General features: G+C 52.0%; 4 protein-coding genes across 8 annotated transcripts in view; 2 read left to right on the forward strand and 2 right to left on the reverse strand.

The window, feature by feature from the left end:
• NR1I3 (nuclear receptor subfamily 1 group I member 3) overlaps positions 1-2,797 on the forward strand; it is a 6,333-nt gene extending 3,536 nt beyond the window's left edge. The window contains 8 exon segments of the mRNA XM_007112271.3: positions 635-719; positions 722-801; positions 1,025-1,059; positions 1,061-1,201; positions 1,203-1,294; positions 1,698-1,803; positions 2,667-2,751; positions 2,753-2,797. Coding sequence (XP_007112333.2) covers positions 635-719; positions 722-801; positions 1,025-1,059; positions 1,061-1,201; positions 1,203-1,294; positions 1,698-1,803; positions 2,667-2,751; positions 2,753-2,797 — 669 coding nt within the window.
• Positions 1,868-6,552, reverse strand: TOMM40L (translocase of outer mitochondrial membrane 40 like). 5 transcript variants are annotated; one of them, XM_007112269.4, is made up of 10 exons: positions 6,470-6,544; positions 5,989-6,139; positions 5,630-5,697; positions 5,236-5,328; positions 4,855-4,956; positions 4,602-4,707; positions 4,288-4,410; positions 4,097-4,173; positions 3,802-3,904; positions 1,868-3,662 (listed from the first exon to the last, which is right to left on the reverse strand). In XM_007112269.4, exons 1-10 carry the CDS (start codon positions 6,524-6,526, stop codon positions 3,523-3,525), a joined length of 1,020 nt encoding a protein of 339 aa, XP_007112331.3. In that variant the 5' UTR covers positions 6,527-6,544; the 3' UTR covers positions 1,868-3,522. The 5 variants fall into 5 exon arrangements, with proteins under 5 accessions (XP_007112331.3, XP_023971990.1, XP_007112332.3 ...); XM_024116222.1 differs by having other exon boundaries at positions 5,989-6,239; positions 6,460-6,544; XM_007112270.4 differs by lacking the exon at positions 4,288-4,410 and having other exon boundaries at positions 6,470-6,552.
• A 1,917-nt stretch (positions 6,553-8,469) lies between these two features.
• Positions 8,470-9,784, forward strand: APOA2 (apolipoprotein A2). The gene is made up of 4 exons (XM_007112272.2): positions 8,470-8,488; positions 8,644-8,719; positions 9,042-9,174; positions 9,550-9,784. Exons 2-4 carry the CDS (start codon positions 8,668-8,670, stop codon positions 9,674-9,676), a joined length of 312 nt encoding a protein of 103 aa, XP_007112334.1. The 5' UTR covers positions 8,470-8,488; positions 8,644-8,667; the 3' UTR covers positions 9,677-9,784.
• A 2,246-nt stretch (positions 9,785-12,030) lies between these two features.
• Positions 12,031-15,328, reverse strand: FCER1G (Fc epsilon receptor Ig). The gene is made up of 5 exons (XM_007112273.3): positions 15,157-15,328; positions 13,205-13,296; positions 13,009-13,044; positions 12,549-12,569; positions 12,031-12,394 (listed from the first exon to the last, which is right to left on the reverse strand). The coding sequence occupies exons 1-5, from the start codon at positions 15,203-15,205 to the stop codon at positions 12,332-12,334; spliced, it is 261 nt and encodes an 86-aa protein (XP_007112335.1). The 5' UTR covers positions 15,206-15,328; the 3' UTR covers positions 12,031-12,331.
• Positions 15,329-15,472: the final 144 nt, after the last annotated feature.

Raw genomic sequence — 15,472 nt, forward strand, 5'->3', positions numbered from 1 at the left:
GGAGCGGCTGGGCCCGTGAGCCATGGCCGCTGAGCCTGCGCGTCCGGAGCCTGTGCTCCGCAACGGGAGAGGCCACAACAGTGAGAGGCCCGCGTACCACAAAAAAAAAAAAAAAAAAATCTTGAATTAGGTCTACATCACATAAATATTTTGTGACCTTGGACCTGTCACTGGAATGTCAGTCTGTTTCTGAAAAATATGGATAATAACACCTGCCCTCTCCGCCCACAGGATTGTTTCATTCAGTGAGACTTAACCTCAGAAGCTTTGAAATTATAAAGCTATGCAAACATAAGGTGATGTTTTTGGTATCACGAGCCCTCCCTCTTCAGTGCTCCCCCAGAAGCCAAACATCTCCTTATACTGTTCCCACTTTATTGTCCATCCTTTTTTCCCTTCCCACAGTGCATTGTTTTCTGCTGCAGTGCCTCACAGGTCGGGGAAAGTGTACAGGAATCCCCTACCACCTGGAGCCCCTGGGACTTCAGCCAAGCCCAAGGAGGCCTCAAGAACTCTCTTCCCTCCCCGCGTCCTTCATTACGCAGAGTGTCCGAGGGCCCCAGACCAGGGGCTGACAGAGAAAGGTGCTCTCTGCTAGTCTCAATAGTTTTGTCACATCCCTTCCCCGGGCACAACGATCCCATCGGCAGAAGCCCGGGCATTGTGGGGAGCAAGACAGGCCCAGCGACGGGCACAGCAAGCAAGCATCGATGCAGCTGAGTAGCAGAGCTTGTCCAGACACTGCTGGGGGCCCAGACTCGCCACGTCGGCACCACGTTTGACCAGTTTGTGCAGTTCAGGGTGAGCATTTATAGGATTCAAGCTGAAATATGACCAAAAGGGTGCCCAAGGAGGCTGGCCTGAGGGAGGGGGCTGGGTGCCACGCACCAATAGAGGACAGGACTTCTCCAGAACCCCAGCCGAGGCAGACTCCTTAGCCCGGAACCCTTCCAAGATAAAGCTGGAGAGGCCTAAAAGAGATCCCTAGGACCGGGGCCTCTCACCCAGGCTCTGATCTCTGCAGCCCCCAGCTCCTCTGTTTATCCATCACCAGGTCTTGAATTCCCAGCTTTTTTAAGTGTCTCAATCAGACCTGGGAGTTCCTCTCCCTCTCTGAAGTTCAGGCTAGAGTCTAAAGAGCAGGTTTCCTGCTCTGGCCCATGGAGGACCAGATCTCCCTTCTCAAGGAAGCAGCTGTAGAAATGTCACATTGCACTCAATACCACTTTCTGTCTCCAAACACAAAACTTCTTCTGCGGGCCTCTTCGCTACACAGTAGAAGATGGAGTGCATGGTGAGATGGCGCTAGAACAGTAGAGGGCATGCATCCCTTCGGTATGGTATGTGGCGAGGTGACCTGAAGGCTCCTAAGCCTGGTATCTCCCACAGTGGGGTTCTAGGAATAGTTTTTGGAGTTCTCGGCTTCCATAGGACACTGCGCCGACTGCAGCTCCAGGAGCCTGGAGTATGTGTTCATGGCTGCCATGGCCCTCTTCTCCACTGGGAAGCATCCCTCAAAGCCCAGAAGCTTTTGTTCCACCACCTCTGCCCAAACTCCCAGCTCCCTGAATCCATCCATCCAGGCCTTTTAGTCTTCAAACGTGTGGAACGGGTCTATCCCAGTCTTGGCTCCCCAGGGCACCATGCAGGCCACCCGCAACCTCCCACCATGTCCTTCCCCACTCCCTATCTTACAGACCGGCCTGGGATAACTCAGAAAGAGGGGACTGATCAGTTGCAAGAGGAGAGAGCGCTGACTCTGCAGAGCTATATCAAAGGCCAGAAGCAAAATCCCCGGGACTGGTACAGTGGGACTGGGCACGTGGAGGCTGCGCCAGGGTGGGAAGGAGTTAGGGAGACACTGAACTCAGGATGAGTGCTTTTACTGTCCTTTCCTTTGGGAAACCAGGGCCCCTGGGGGTCTAGTCCTTCCCTCCCATCTCATAGAGTTCCGGCATTCAAATTGCTCCTACTGCTGTTTCATCTCACTTTTTCCAGATTTTTTTATTCAGGAGAGATGCAAAGTAGTAGCTCACAGGCTCGGTATAATAGCATTCCTGAGATTGATGACATCCATCACCTCACCAATTCAACTCCTCCAGACTAAAACAGCCTTTCAAGAATCTTGTTCACTCTCTTTCCTTGGCCCTTCCCCTCCTCTCCATTGGTCCAATTCCTTTAATTTTTCATTCCCCTTGAAGTTACGGTTATTCAGTTTCATGGCCAACGCCAGTCCCTGGTTCAACAGTCCATGATCTAACCAGGCTCTGAAGTACACTCCACTTCTGTTTTGCTTATTCCTCCATGTGCCAGTTTGGCCAGAAGAGGGTTGCTTTATAACATAGAACACACCCACCTTCTAGAACCTGCTCTAGAAGGCCAGATCCTCAGATTCCACATAGCTGAATATCTGGCAAAGTCTGGGGCTTTCTTCACACATGGCCCTCTGAGCTCTGGGTTCAAGAAAAACAGCATGGTGAGAGAAGTCAGTGTCAGATAGAGGCCCCACTGGGGACCTTTGGAACTTTTGATACATTTGTCACATCAGAGCATATTTTCCCTAGTGTTCAGACCTAGCTTCACAGAGAGGCAGTTTAGGGGGTCAGGGCCTCAGGATAAGACTCTCAGCTGCCTATCTCTCTCCTCCTTCCCTGGTGACCCCAAAGGTTTCTATATGCGAAGCTGCTGGGCCTGGTGGCTGATCTCCGAAGCATTAACAGTGCGTGTCGGTACCAAATCGAGAACATCCAGGGGGCTGTCCACCATGGTGCCAGTGCTCCAGGAGACCTGCAGCTGAGGCCCAGTTCGCCTCCTTCCCCAGCCCACCTGGACACGCTGGACTGGAAAGGGGAAAAATGCTCGGACCAGAGGCTGGAGCCAGTAAACAGGGAGCCCACTGGTTGCAATGAAAGATTAAAGCAATATCTGCCTCTTCATGCGGTAATGGGGAGAATGAGGGGTGGCCATGGGGACAAAGTTGTTCTCTGGAAGCACAGAAGACGGGGAAGGAGGAAGCCTCAGGGCTAAGAGGTAAAGAAGTTCCGTCTGGGAATAGGTGGGCCCCACTTTCTGAGGTCAAAGATTTAGCCATTCAGCCCTTCTTTCCCAGCCTTGGGAAACTCTGGGATGGAAAACAGGATGGGAAGCTAATCCCATGCAGATTTTTCTGCTCTGAAGAGGAAGAGGCTAGGAGCTTTAATCCATAAGGAAATGAAGGAGGTGGAAGTGAGGGGAGAATATGCAGCCAGACAGACCCCTTAATCCTTCTCCCTTGTCCAGAGCCATACGAGTACGGGAAGATGAAACTGGGGCTGATGGCAGAGGTGGGAGCCTCAAACCACTGCCTCAGCAGCTGCCTCTGTGGCAGCTCCAGTTCGGAGGAGGGCATGTATTGCCCCCACTCTGCTCCTGGGACCTAGAGGTCACCCAGCAAGGTGGGCTCTTGAGAGGGGCCTAGTTCCTGGCCCCAGGGCACCTGACTCAGAGGTTCCAGCTGTTATGGGGGCTGGCTCTGGGACAACCTCAGCCCACAGTGATGCTGAAGCCACAGTGGAATCTGTTGCGCCAGTGATTAAGGAAGGCTCCCAGGGCGAGGGTGACGGGCAGCGGGGGCATCTTCTTCTCCAGCACAGCACCCACACACCAGTTACTATCCACCAAGCCTGTTGGGGAAGAGGATATACACTAGGTTATCTAACAGGGCTCGGAGAAAGGGGTCAGCAGAGTAAGGTGGAGCTTCCCTCCTGCTGTCCCCCACCCCAATCCCTCAGCACCTCCGAACATCATCGGAATAACCCTCACCTCTAAATACCATGTTGGCCTGGGGCAGAGTGAGGTGGTAACCAAAGGAGAAAGTTGTGTCTTGTAGCCTCGTATTTGCCTCAAACTCCACTCCAACCTGAACCTGAGAACCATGGGCAAGGATGGGAGAGAGACCTGTCTCAGTCAAGACTAGAGGAGTCCTGACCTGGTATCAGCAGAACGAAGGTGCGCGTGAACCATATATGCAGCGAGGGTAGGAAGAATAGTGGGTCAGCAGGGCCTGTGGAGGTTGGGAGGGACTCGTTGCGGCAGGGGATGGGATCAGTAGACTCACCTGTTCATTTGCCTTGTGGTAGTAACTTGCATGGGCCCCACCTGATCCCACATTCAAGGTAGCTACCCAGTGTACAGCTGTCAAAACCAAAGTACAAGTGAAAAGGAGTGTCACTGTAATAGAACACGGGCCAGGACCCCAGCCAAGTCCAGAATTTCCCTCCCTTGTCACTATTCCTCCTCACCCCATACCCGAGTACTTCCCAGCCAGTGTCAAAATGGCCCCCTCTTCGCCTGGCCGCCGGTGATAAACTAGCTCTCCTCCCAACACCAGCCGATGAGTGAGGCTCTGCAGGAAGTGAGCGACCATGATCACTGTGGGGTGGGGAGACATGGAGTCACTCATAGAGGCAGGCCCTCTACCTCACCCCCAGCAGCACCCCCCACCCCAGCCTGCCCCAGAAAGTTTCTTTTCTAATCCCTGAACTGTACAGACAATGAAGAGGCATAGCCAGCATTAGCAAGTGGGCAGCCAAGACAAAAAGAACCCTGGACCAATTCCTCACCCGATTCCCCAATCAGGTCAGGATTTCCTAGTGTCAGAGTGGCTGTGTAGTCATCTCCCCGATACTCGCCATCAAACTGCCACGTCAGGAACTTGGCCTGCTGCGTCTGGGTAGGGAGAGGGAGAAGTAAAATCTCCCTCCCTCTTTATGATCACTGTTGCCTCTGCTCCTCCCCCTGAGCCCCCAGAGCAGGACACTCATGGGGGAGAAAGAGGAAATGCTTCAGTCGATGAAGGCAGGAACCATAGGTCACCTGGAAGACAGCCTTGGCTCGGAGCCGCTCTGCCAAGAGGAGCAGCACCTGGGCGTTGAGGCTGCCACTGCTGTCCATATCCCCGACCACAGTGGGGAACATCTGTTGGAGAGAGTTCAGAGTAAGACTGAGCTGGGTGGTACCACTCAGCCTAAATCCAAATGTAGGATTGCTTTAACGGTACCCAGCGCCCCCTAGCGGAGCCACAAGGACAAACTCCCAGCTCATCACAGAAACGTTTCCCCACCCTCTCCCACTCAGCGGAAACACAGAGGAGATGCCCTGCCCATTCTTCCCCATAACACACACATTTCCTCCTCCTCTACACCTGGGTCCTAGCTGGGCTTTTAGGAAGATAACCCAGGTGTGTGGAGCCCTCACCTCAGTTGCGCTAAGTTGCCAGTCCCCTGCATAGGCCGCATGGAGGTGATAGCCCGGCAAGCCCAGAGCACTCATGTGCACAGTGTGAGCCACCTAAGGAAAGAGAAGTTAATGGAGGAGAGAGCATTTCTGCTCTATTTCAATCCCCCATCCCACCCTTCATCTTGTCCCCATCCAGCAGGTCTTTTAAGAAACACAAACATTCCAACATATACAGAGGGTCACCAGATTAAAAGCAACAAGCCCCACAGGCAAAGGAAGTAAAGAGAGCCCCCATATTCTCTCTCTTTTGTCCCATATAGCCTGGCTAAGGCTGGAGCACAAAGGAAAGGAGAAGAGGATCCAGAGACAGGCAGGGAGGAATTGAAAGGAGGGGCCAGAAAAGTGGGAGCACCTGGAAATGGCTGCTCAGAACCTTGTTGACAACGAGCTTCACTCCCTCCATCTGTGCTGGGAATACATCTGAAGCGGATGGAGGGGAGGGGAAGGGAAGGAATAAGCACAGACAAGGAACACCTACCCCATGAAGTAGTCTCCCCTTTCAATCCCATAGAAACTGCTCTGGAGGAACTGACCTCCTTTCAAGTCCTGTAACAGGAAGTGCTCTGCTCCACTGAGCACCTGATCCTCCCTGAGGCTGCACGCCCCAGCTGTGATCTCCCCTTTTCTGCTCCCATCACTGGACACCCACCATTCAAGACCCTCCCCTTCTCTGCCCCTTCAACTTGAGACACCCAGATGCCAAGTTCTTACCTTTGCATAGCCGGTGCAGCTCATCGAAGCTCCCAGGGTTGGGGAGAGGTTCCTCTCGACGGGGGCTCCGGCGGGGCAAAGCCCCCATCGGTGCCAGGCCCAACGTGTTCCCCATTTCAGTCCAGAGGTCAGGGGAGGGGCCAGGGTTCGCCTGGGAAAGGACGCTATTGCTCCCTCTACCCCGCACGGGCCCCACCCCCCATTATCCGGCTCCCCAGTCCCAGAAACTTCCACATGGTCCGACGCTAGACCTGGAACAGGAAAAGTTGGGAGAGAGGGCACCGGTGGGGAGCTTGAACCCCGGGCACACTCCCATCCCATCTTTAATCCCTCACCCCCACCTGTCACCCCTGTACCCTCCCCCACTCTCTAATCCTAACCTCCACCACAGACCTCACCGAGCTTCCTAGCCTTTCTGCTCTTCATTCCTATACCTCAAGGCGAGGCTTGCAATGGAGCAATAACCCTTACCGTCTCATACCATCATGCTGCCCCTTTCCCCCAGGCACACCCCGGTCATCTTGATGGGGGCAGCCATCTTGAATGATGGCAGAACTGCGGCTTCACGTTGCATTCCCAGCGTAGTCATGAACACCATCTTGGAACCGGGCGAAAAAAAAGATTTCAGAGACCCAACCCTCCCTTGATTGGGCTCCGCCCAATCGATTAAAAAAAAAAAGAAAAAGAAAAAAAGCTGCCTGGCTCCTGAGCATGGGCCAGTGGGAGAGGAGGACGCAAAGGAGTGGCAGACCTCTCATCCTGAGAGCTCCAACCCCGGCACTGCAGAGACAGACGGGACTTGTTGGTAGCTGCTTAGACTTACTCAAGTAGATGGCCTTAGGTCCCCCTGCCTTTCCAAGGTCGGGAAAAACCTTTGAGCGTGCAAGACACTAGAGGGAGCATCTTGGAGCTTGAGCCACCGAAGTTCCCTCCACCATATAGCCTGGAGACGCGTTTTGTGAAGGATGGCGGAGGGAACGACCGTGAAAACTTCTTTCGAACACTGCTTCGGAACGCCCCTAGGCGCCCCCCCGCCTCCCAGGCCCTGGGGACTCCTCCTCACAGTCCTGAACAGTACACAGTACACCTCCAAATGAGTTCGACGCACAGGTACAGCTCTACGTAGGAAAATGGACCTACACTTCCCTCCTGGAGGTCTGCACCTCTCAAAGTTGGCGCTCTTGTCCTCTTGGTAGAATGGGAATGGGTGTGAGAATTTGGGGTAGAAGAGCAGGGGCTGCAGCCTTAATTCTAGCAGAACTATTCCCTGAAACAATTGACCCCTGAAGTTAATCCTTCCTTCCCTGGTTCCTTAGGCAGAGTTGGCAAATAACATTGAGGAATACGGACTTCTGCCCTCAATGCGCTCCACTCCAAAGCTACAGACAAGTCAATGGAGTGCCCTTCAAGAACTAAGAGCTCCACAGGGGAATAGTTGAAGATAGAATAAGATTTCTTAGGCTCTGGTCGCCTCCCCACTAGCTCTCACATCACCACTCCCAATCTCTCAGGAATGCTCTACGTATACTTTGAGGGCAAAAGGATGAAAGATACAAATACTTCTGATATCTATTTAGCTGATTTCACTCAAATACCTTGGGCCTGGGGAATGCACCTCTGCCTTCCCTCACAGTCAGGGCTGGGACAAGGGTCAGGGCCTTGGTCAGAGAGATGCTATGGCTCCTGCTGACTCATATTGGCTGACCACTGCCTAGAACTGGTAAGGTGATCAAATGCCCAGAGACCTTCAACCTTTATCCTTGGTAGAAGCCTCTCATTCACCTCTTTTCCTGCCAGAGCACTCCAGGGGGAGGGCAGCGGCTGCTTTCTGAATTTGTTTTATTGGGGGTGGGCTGTGCTCACTGATCAGCACTCAGGAAGGTCATTCTGGGCTCTAGTGTTTTCTCTCCCATCTCATTCATTACACATTAACTCAAAAAGGTACAGAGTCAATCACACCTGGCCTCTGGCCCTAACCCTTATTGTCCTAACCTGCATTCCCCTCACCCCTGTCTCTGATTTTTATGTCCTTTCTTCTGTTCCCCAATACCTCTCTGCCAAGTTGCAGTGATGGGGGATAGGGTTGGGAGATGAAATATACCCATAATGGGACAAAGATACCAAGGGCTGAGGGCTTGATATGTCAGAGCTTTCCAGGGAAAAAAACCCCTAGGAATCCTGCTTCCTGAAGCATTCAAATCCAAGGACTACTGGGCCCAGACCCCAAAGGAATGGATCTTGAATAAGCCTAAAGTATACCCCTTTGGCATCCATTAAAGCCTGCACCCCCTGACTCCTACCCCCTCACTGTGAGTCCCCTACGTGCTGTCTTCTCCTCCCCCCATTTCTCTAACTTGTTTACTCCAGTATAGCCCCTGCCCCACTGGACTCCTCCAAAGTACTTGTCACCTGACAGGGGGGTGGGGAAGCATACAGATATATAGCCGCTGCCTCCCTAGCCAGGCCAGGCACAGACGGCAAGGACAGCAACGCTGACTAGGTAAAGTAAGGGAGTAAGAGGTGTGGGCAGCATCCAAAGATTTAACTGTAGAAAGGGAGGGAACCAGGTTGGCATGGACATGTAGGTAGGGGTCTCTGGGGAGGGGCTGAAGCCCATTCGCTTCAGTGACCTTCCCTGCCCCCACCTGTTCACAGGCCACTTTCCCTTCCATTAACACCATGAAGCTGCTTGCAATGACTGTGCTGCTCCTTACCATCTGTAGCCTTGAAGGTGGGTGTGATATGAAGAGGGGTCCCAAGGAGGAAAAAGTGCTTGGGTCCTAGCTGCCCATCTGTCTGTTCTCCTATGCCCAGGTCTGGCAACCAGAGACCTTAAAAGAAAAATCATTCCCTCTCTAAAGCCCAGAAAGCGCATCCAAAGACCTGGAGTTGGATACCTGTTCGGGGAGAAAGCTGAGAGCTGAGGCTGAATACTGGCAGAGATGTGGGACTCATTGTTGGGGACTCAGCTGAGGATGTGTGTGTGTGTGTGTGTGTGTGTGTGTGTGTGTGTGTGTGTGTGTGTGTGTGTGTATGCTTCTGTGTATGTGCAGGGGCTTTGGTTCGGAGACAGGCAGAGGAGCCGAATCTGCAGAGCCTGTTCTCTCAGTACTTCCAGACTGTGACCGACTATGGCAAGGACCTGCTGGAGAAGGTCAAGGGCTCAGAGCTTCAAATCCAGGCCAAGTAAGTCTCAACAAAGGGGGTTCATGGACCAGGGGGCTATGGAGAGAAAGAGGGGAAGCTGGGAGGTCCTACAGAAGACTGAGCTAAAGGGTGGGGGTTAGGGAGGATGAGGTTTAAACTGTAGAGAAAATTCCTTCATCACCCCACAGATCCCATGGACCTCTTGGACAGATAGGGGTAGCAGGAACCAGGCTTTGAATTTCTCTCTCTATGGTCTGTTCCTCTGCCCAGCGGAGGGCTTGCCTCTCCTCCTAGGAGCTTTGCCATGCCAGGATAGACCAGGCACTAGAGTTTGGGGACTTGGGTCTCACCTCCCACTACCAAGAAGGCCCCTACCAGTCCCTCATCCTGACTTCTAATCCCTCATATATCCAGGACCTACTTTGAGAAGGCACAGGAGCAGCTGACGCCCCTGGTCAAGAAGGCTGGGACTGATCTGGTTAACTTCTTGAGCAGTTTTATGGACCTCAAAACACAGCCTGTTGCCAAGTGCATTGTCTAGACTCTTGTCTTCCATCCCCAGCTGGCCCCTGGAACACCCACTGGCCAGGCCTAGAGCTCCTCTTCCTACCTACTTCTTGTTTTCTACGATAAATATTGAAAGAATCAAGTTGTGAGCCTGGTATGTTTTGGAGACTGGGAAAAGTAGGGGTAGTGGAGGAGGAGTAGGAGGGAGAACAAAGAGAAATCTGCTTCTAACAGGAGAGGGGTTTTGGTGTGAAGGGGTGGAGAAAGGGTTGAAGAGACCAGTGATGGAAATGACAGAGTAGGGGTGCCTGTGACTCTTCTTCAAACCCCAGGAATTTGTCTACAGGCCTGGGAATGGCCCTGCAGGAGAAACTAAAGGGACTTTGCTGTGGACATGGTACCTTGAAAGGCATGAAAGATTCATGAACTGAATCCCTAGACTCCTGGAGGTCACGGTAAATGAGAGCACCCTTCAGAATTTCCTCTATCATACTATGAAGAGGAGAAAGCTTCCCAAAAATGAGCCCAAAGGTGTCACCCAAGGCCCCTCCCTTCCCTTCTGAGCCAGGGGAACACTGTGCTTCCCCCGATCCTGCAATAAAAGACTCCTCTCCCTGAAGGTGCTCTAATCCTTCCATTTGCAACCTCTCACCTAGGCCCCCTGTCTGGGAACACCCATTCCAAGCCTCTCCCCCACTATTATCTGGGTGCTATTCATGGAACTGGCCCAAGTTCTGGTAGCCATCTTAGAGCCTGAAGCTAGTAGATGTGGTAGCCAGTTAAAAACCTAACAGGTCTCCAACTTGATGGACATGTGGGACTTGAGAAATTTTGGTAGCTGTGATACCTGGATTAAATTAGAATGGAATGGAGGGGTCAGGCTGGACTGATGCAGGAGACTCACAATCCCAAAATGGGAAAATGGGCATTTTCCAATAAAAGTTTACTTCCACTTTATATTTAAAATAGTTACTTCTCTACCCTGACTCATTCCTCATATCTCACCTGAAATCACCTTTTCCCCAGACACCAAAGATAGCTCCAATTTCTTCTGTATATATATATATATATTTTTTAATTTTTATTTTACACTGGACTTTTGTTGATTAACAATGTTGTGTTTCAGGTGTACAGCAGAGTGATTCAGTTATACATATACATGTATCTGTTCTATTTCAAATTCTTTTCCTATTTAGGTTATTACAGAGTATTGAACAGAGTTCCCTGTGCTATACACTAGGTCCTTGTTGGTTATCTGTTTTAACTATAGCAGTGTGTACATGTCAATCCCAAACTCCCAATCTAACCCTCCCCCGCTCTTCTGTATACTGATCAACCTCTTCAGTCTGGGCTTTAAGACCCTTACCACTCATGATTACTTTCTTCCCCTTTCCTTCTCAGTATCTTTTTTTTTTTCCTCATGTGGCAAAACACGCAGGGACAGAGATCTGTCCGTCACTTGCAAGATGACATTGGACAGGTTAATTAACTTCAAAGAGCCTGAATTTCCTCACAGTGTTAATGAGTGGATCAAGTGGTACGACAGGATGGAAAACACATTGAAAAGTGTAAGTCACCATGCAGTACAAAGTATTGCCCAGCATAGGGGGTTGCTAGCGGTAAGCCTGGAGACTCTGGACCCATTTGGACAGGGCTGCTGGATCAGAGGTAGAACTGGCAGCATCAGATGGGATTCAGATACTACCAGGGAATCCTGCCTAGAAACAGGACGGGCACTGAGAAGGGGGATTCCTTCACCACTCACCCATGCAGTTGGAGGACCTGGCCTCCCATCTGGACCTGACTTGTTCCCCTTTGCCTTACCCTCCTCCAACCCAGCCCTGGCTCCCTCAGGTCCCTCTTGCCCCAGAATCCACTGAAAACATTGTTCCCATAAAACCTTCCATTGGGAGCATCACACAAGCTTTGGTCACACCGTCCCTTCTGCATGTTTGGCTTTTCAGCTATGCTAATGCCCATATGCATGTATATTGCGAGCTGTGCTACACTGCTCCCTGAAGCCCACTCTGATCTGGACTGGTGACTATTTGGGGTTGGACAGCCAGGCTTCTCCACAACCCAACCTTGTTTCAGTTGTCAGACACGCAGGGCCAAGCTGGGTGCGGAAGTCACTCCTTGGGTTCAAATGTCTCTGAATGTGCCTAGACTCCCTGCCCCAGCACCCTGCTAGAGAGCCTGGGGGTCAAGGGTTTCATCCTTCCCCCAATCACAGTGAGCATTCATCCCTCAATCAAGCAGAACAGCTCTGGTCTATTAGACTATGAGTTATGGAAGGTCGGAACTAAATTTGCCTTGTGATATCTTCAATATCCATCCTAGGCTAGTAGAGGCTGAGTAAATGTATGTTAAATGAATGAATGAATAGAGTCCAGTCTGTGGTAACTTTATTGATGTTCGTCCCTTCCCTTCCCGTCGTTTAGTGGGAGTTGGGGATGGGGAAGAGGAGAAGGGTGGCATTAAGAGGTGAGACTAGAATATAAACATTAATGAAGAGCATCTGAGGTCTCTGACAGGGAGGAGGAACCACTGGTGTCTATTAATGGGGGACATAGCGTCATTACAGGGATAGGGTCAGCTGGCATTAACGGCGGGGAGGCATATGTGATGCCAGCTACGAGGGCTGGGAGGAGACTGGAAGAGGAAGTGACCAAGGGCATCTGTTCTAAAGTTATTGTGGAGGTTTCTCATGCTTCAGGGTCTCATAAGTCTCCTGGTTCCGGGTGCTCAGGCCCTGGAGGTGGAAGTCAGAGGATAGTCAGGAGCTTGAGCCCATCACAGGGCCTCCTACCTAACCCCAGAGGCCCTACCTCTTCCAAAGTTCACTCAAAAGCCCACCCTCTTCTGCTGACTCCCTGGGACTGGGGTTAGGAGGCAGGTTCACTCACCGTGTAAATGCCATCTGATTTCTGCAGAGGTAAAAGGGGCAAGACATTAGAGACCCACATCTCCAGGGCCCCTCAGCATCTTCTTCCCTACCCAGGGAGGTATGTGGCCAGGGGTGGCTGGCCCCCTTGGGCTAGAGGGCACTCCCATGGATACTCTGGGGCATGAATGCACATTTGCCCATATGCCTACCAACACACATATACACACAACATACAACTCTCTCATGTACTCCTTGTCACTCTACACTTGACTCTTCCTCGTCACCCGTTGAATATTTTACTTGTGATTTGGCTAGGTGGCAGGGTGGGTAGGATGAGGTAGGAGGGGGGACCTCTGAAGCTTATACAGATCAGCACCTGAGTCCCATGCCCCCCAGAGACCGCAGATCCCAAGGCTAAAGCCCCAGAAGGGCTGAGAGACTGAAAAATTGTTGATACCCAGTTAAGGAAGGGCCCATACCTCATAGCTGGCTGTAGCTGCCTTTCGCACCTGCAGCTGGAGTAGGGGAAAGGCCATTAGTAAAGGTGAAGTTAGTGGCCCAACCCCACCTCCAAACGTTGTAGGGGAACCCCTTTTATTCCCTCTCTTTGGAGCCATGCTGCCACCACCCTCCCACTTCTCCTTCCAGCCCTCACCCCACGATGCCCAGCCTTACCTTGAGTCGACAGTAGAGAAGGGTGAGGATAATACCATATAAAAACAGGATCGCATCCAGGATGTAGCAGAGCTGAGGCTCTCCCAGGGCCGCTGAGGGGACAGAGGGTACCCATGGAGTCAGGGGCAGCAGGAAAGATCTGGTGCTCAGAGGAGAGAAAGAAAGGGCTCTGGGAGGTAGGACGGGACTTGGAGGGGCACCGTCCCAGGGAAGAAACTTCATCTTCCTCTCTAGATTCCTATTTCTCTCAACTCTCCCCCTTCTTCCTCACCCTAGGGTAGGGGTAGGACAGGAAGTGTGAACAGTTCTGTTGTGATGGAACTTATAGGTTCTGGGAGTTGAGAGCTTCCCCCTCAGCCCCTAACCCTCTCTTTTTAGCAATGTGGGTTCCTCAGGCACCACTGAGCCCTCCATAGCCCTCAAGGGACCCATTTGTGTTCACTGAGCCAAGACCAAAACCTCAGCCCAGGGGGGTAAAGTGAGTGGAGGCAGTGACATATTTCAGCAAAGAAACCACAGTGGTGTCTCTGCTAAGTCCTGTGACCTGTGGCTAAGGGCTGGACAGGAAGGATGTGAGCTGAGGAAAGGAGGGAAGGCAATCACTCTATTATGGGTCATCTAGCCTCAGCCACATCGCTTTCTGCCCCCCCCCCCCATCTAAGACACTTAAATATGTAAAAACAAGGTGCCTGCTTTCCTTGGCCTTATAGATACCGATGGCTCTGCACATAAGGCTGAGCGAGTGTCTTAGCCCAGGCTCAAGGGAATGACCACAAGCTGTATGGATTCCGGCTCCGGGTACTCTGCCCTGTTACTCTGGGCCACTGAGAGAGAAAGTTTCGTGCAAGGAAAAAAATCAAATAAGGTCTGAGCTCCAGCCTCTATCTGCTCTGACCCCTATCAGAAGGGCTCACGGGCATGTGACATATGGGTGAAGTACGTTTTATTCTGTGACGCTGTTTCACACACGGTATTACATAAATCTCAAAACTACCCCGTGAGGGAAACATCATCGCCATTTTGTAGATGATGAAACCAAGGCTCAGAAAAGCTAAGTAATTCATTTAGGGTCACAGCGTTAAGTGCCAGAGCTGGAACTCAAATTCAGGTTTTCTGCTTTCCAAGTCTGTGCCCTCTCTTTTATGTCTCAGTGCCCCTGCTCCCTTGTCCCATGGCAGCAGACTGGCCGCTCACTTAGTCCTTCCCTCCATCTTCACAGCTGGGCTGGTGGAACTCCATCCCAGTCCATCTCTTTTAATTTCCCCACTTTCCCTTAAGTTTCACTAACCTCTTCCTCCCCGAACCCCAGCTGTAACTATCCCTCTTCAAAACACAGACAACCCAGACAGAGCGAGGCGAGTTTAGAGAACGCCTGGAGCCTCAGAGCTGCAGAGGACTTCCCATTTCTGCCTCCATTTCTCAGCTGACGCTCAGCTCTCTGGAACTTGGCATCGTATGCTGCCCGCCCTCACATCAACTGTGCCTTAACGATGACCCACAGAAGCCGCAATCACGTACTTGACTATCCTTGCCTCACTCCTAAACACAAGGACAGGCCCCTGCCTTCCTAAAGGGGGCTTTATAAATATTATTTAACCAGCTAGAGATCAGCTCCCAATGGATAAGACCAAAGGCACCCCACAGAAAATGCTGATCGTGGGAAACGGAATTTTTCCCCAGACCAGCTTTTCATGTCATACACCCACTCCCCTCCTCCGCCAAACTGAAGACTTACGTGTGTGTCAGCCCTGAAAAAGTAAGAAGGGGACAAGAAAGGAGGGAACTACAATTCCTGCACCCTGACAGAGACTGGACAGGAGCAGCCTCAGGGTCTCTGTGCCCATCCTCCCCGTGCCAGCCTTCCTCTGTCTGTCCCTGCCTCAGCCCTCAGACACATGCCCTTGATTCCCACCCTGGAGCCCAGCTCGCTGTCCCTCACCAAACCCTCTTACCTGCTTGTTCAACCAAAAGGAGTAAGAGCAAGGCCACTGCTGGACACATCCTGGGCAGGGGCTGAGGGGCCACGAGCTGGGGATTGGACGCTCTGATGGCACTGTGCAGCTGTGCTCTGCGAGCGGCTCCCTGACCACAGAGTTGCCCCCTTCCTGCCACGCCTTCCTCTGAGCTCTGGCCCCTTCCCCTTCCTGCACTAGAGACCGGGCGGCTCCCGGAAGGGCCAACTAAGGGAGCTAGGAGATCTGCTCTCCTAGGTCTCTGTCCTTCAGTGACCAAGCCACTGCTACCATGGAAAGAGGAAACACCCATGCT

The sequence above is a fragment of the Physeter macrocephalus genome, chromosome 4 (assembly GCF_002837175.3).
Source record: "Physeter macrocephalus isolate SW-GA chromosome 4, ASM283717v5, whole genome shotgun sequence".
Classification (NCBI taxonomy): domain Eukaryota; kingdom Metazoa; phylum Chordata; class Mammalia; order Artiodactyla; family Physeteridae; genus Physeter; species Physeter macrocephalus.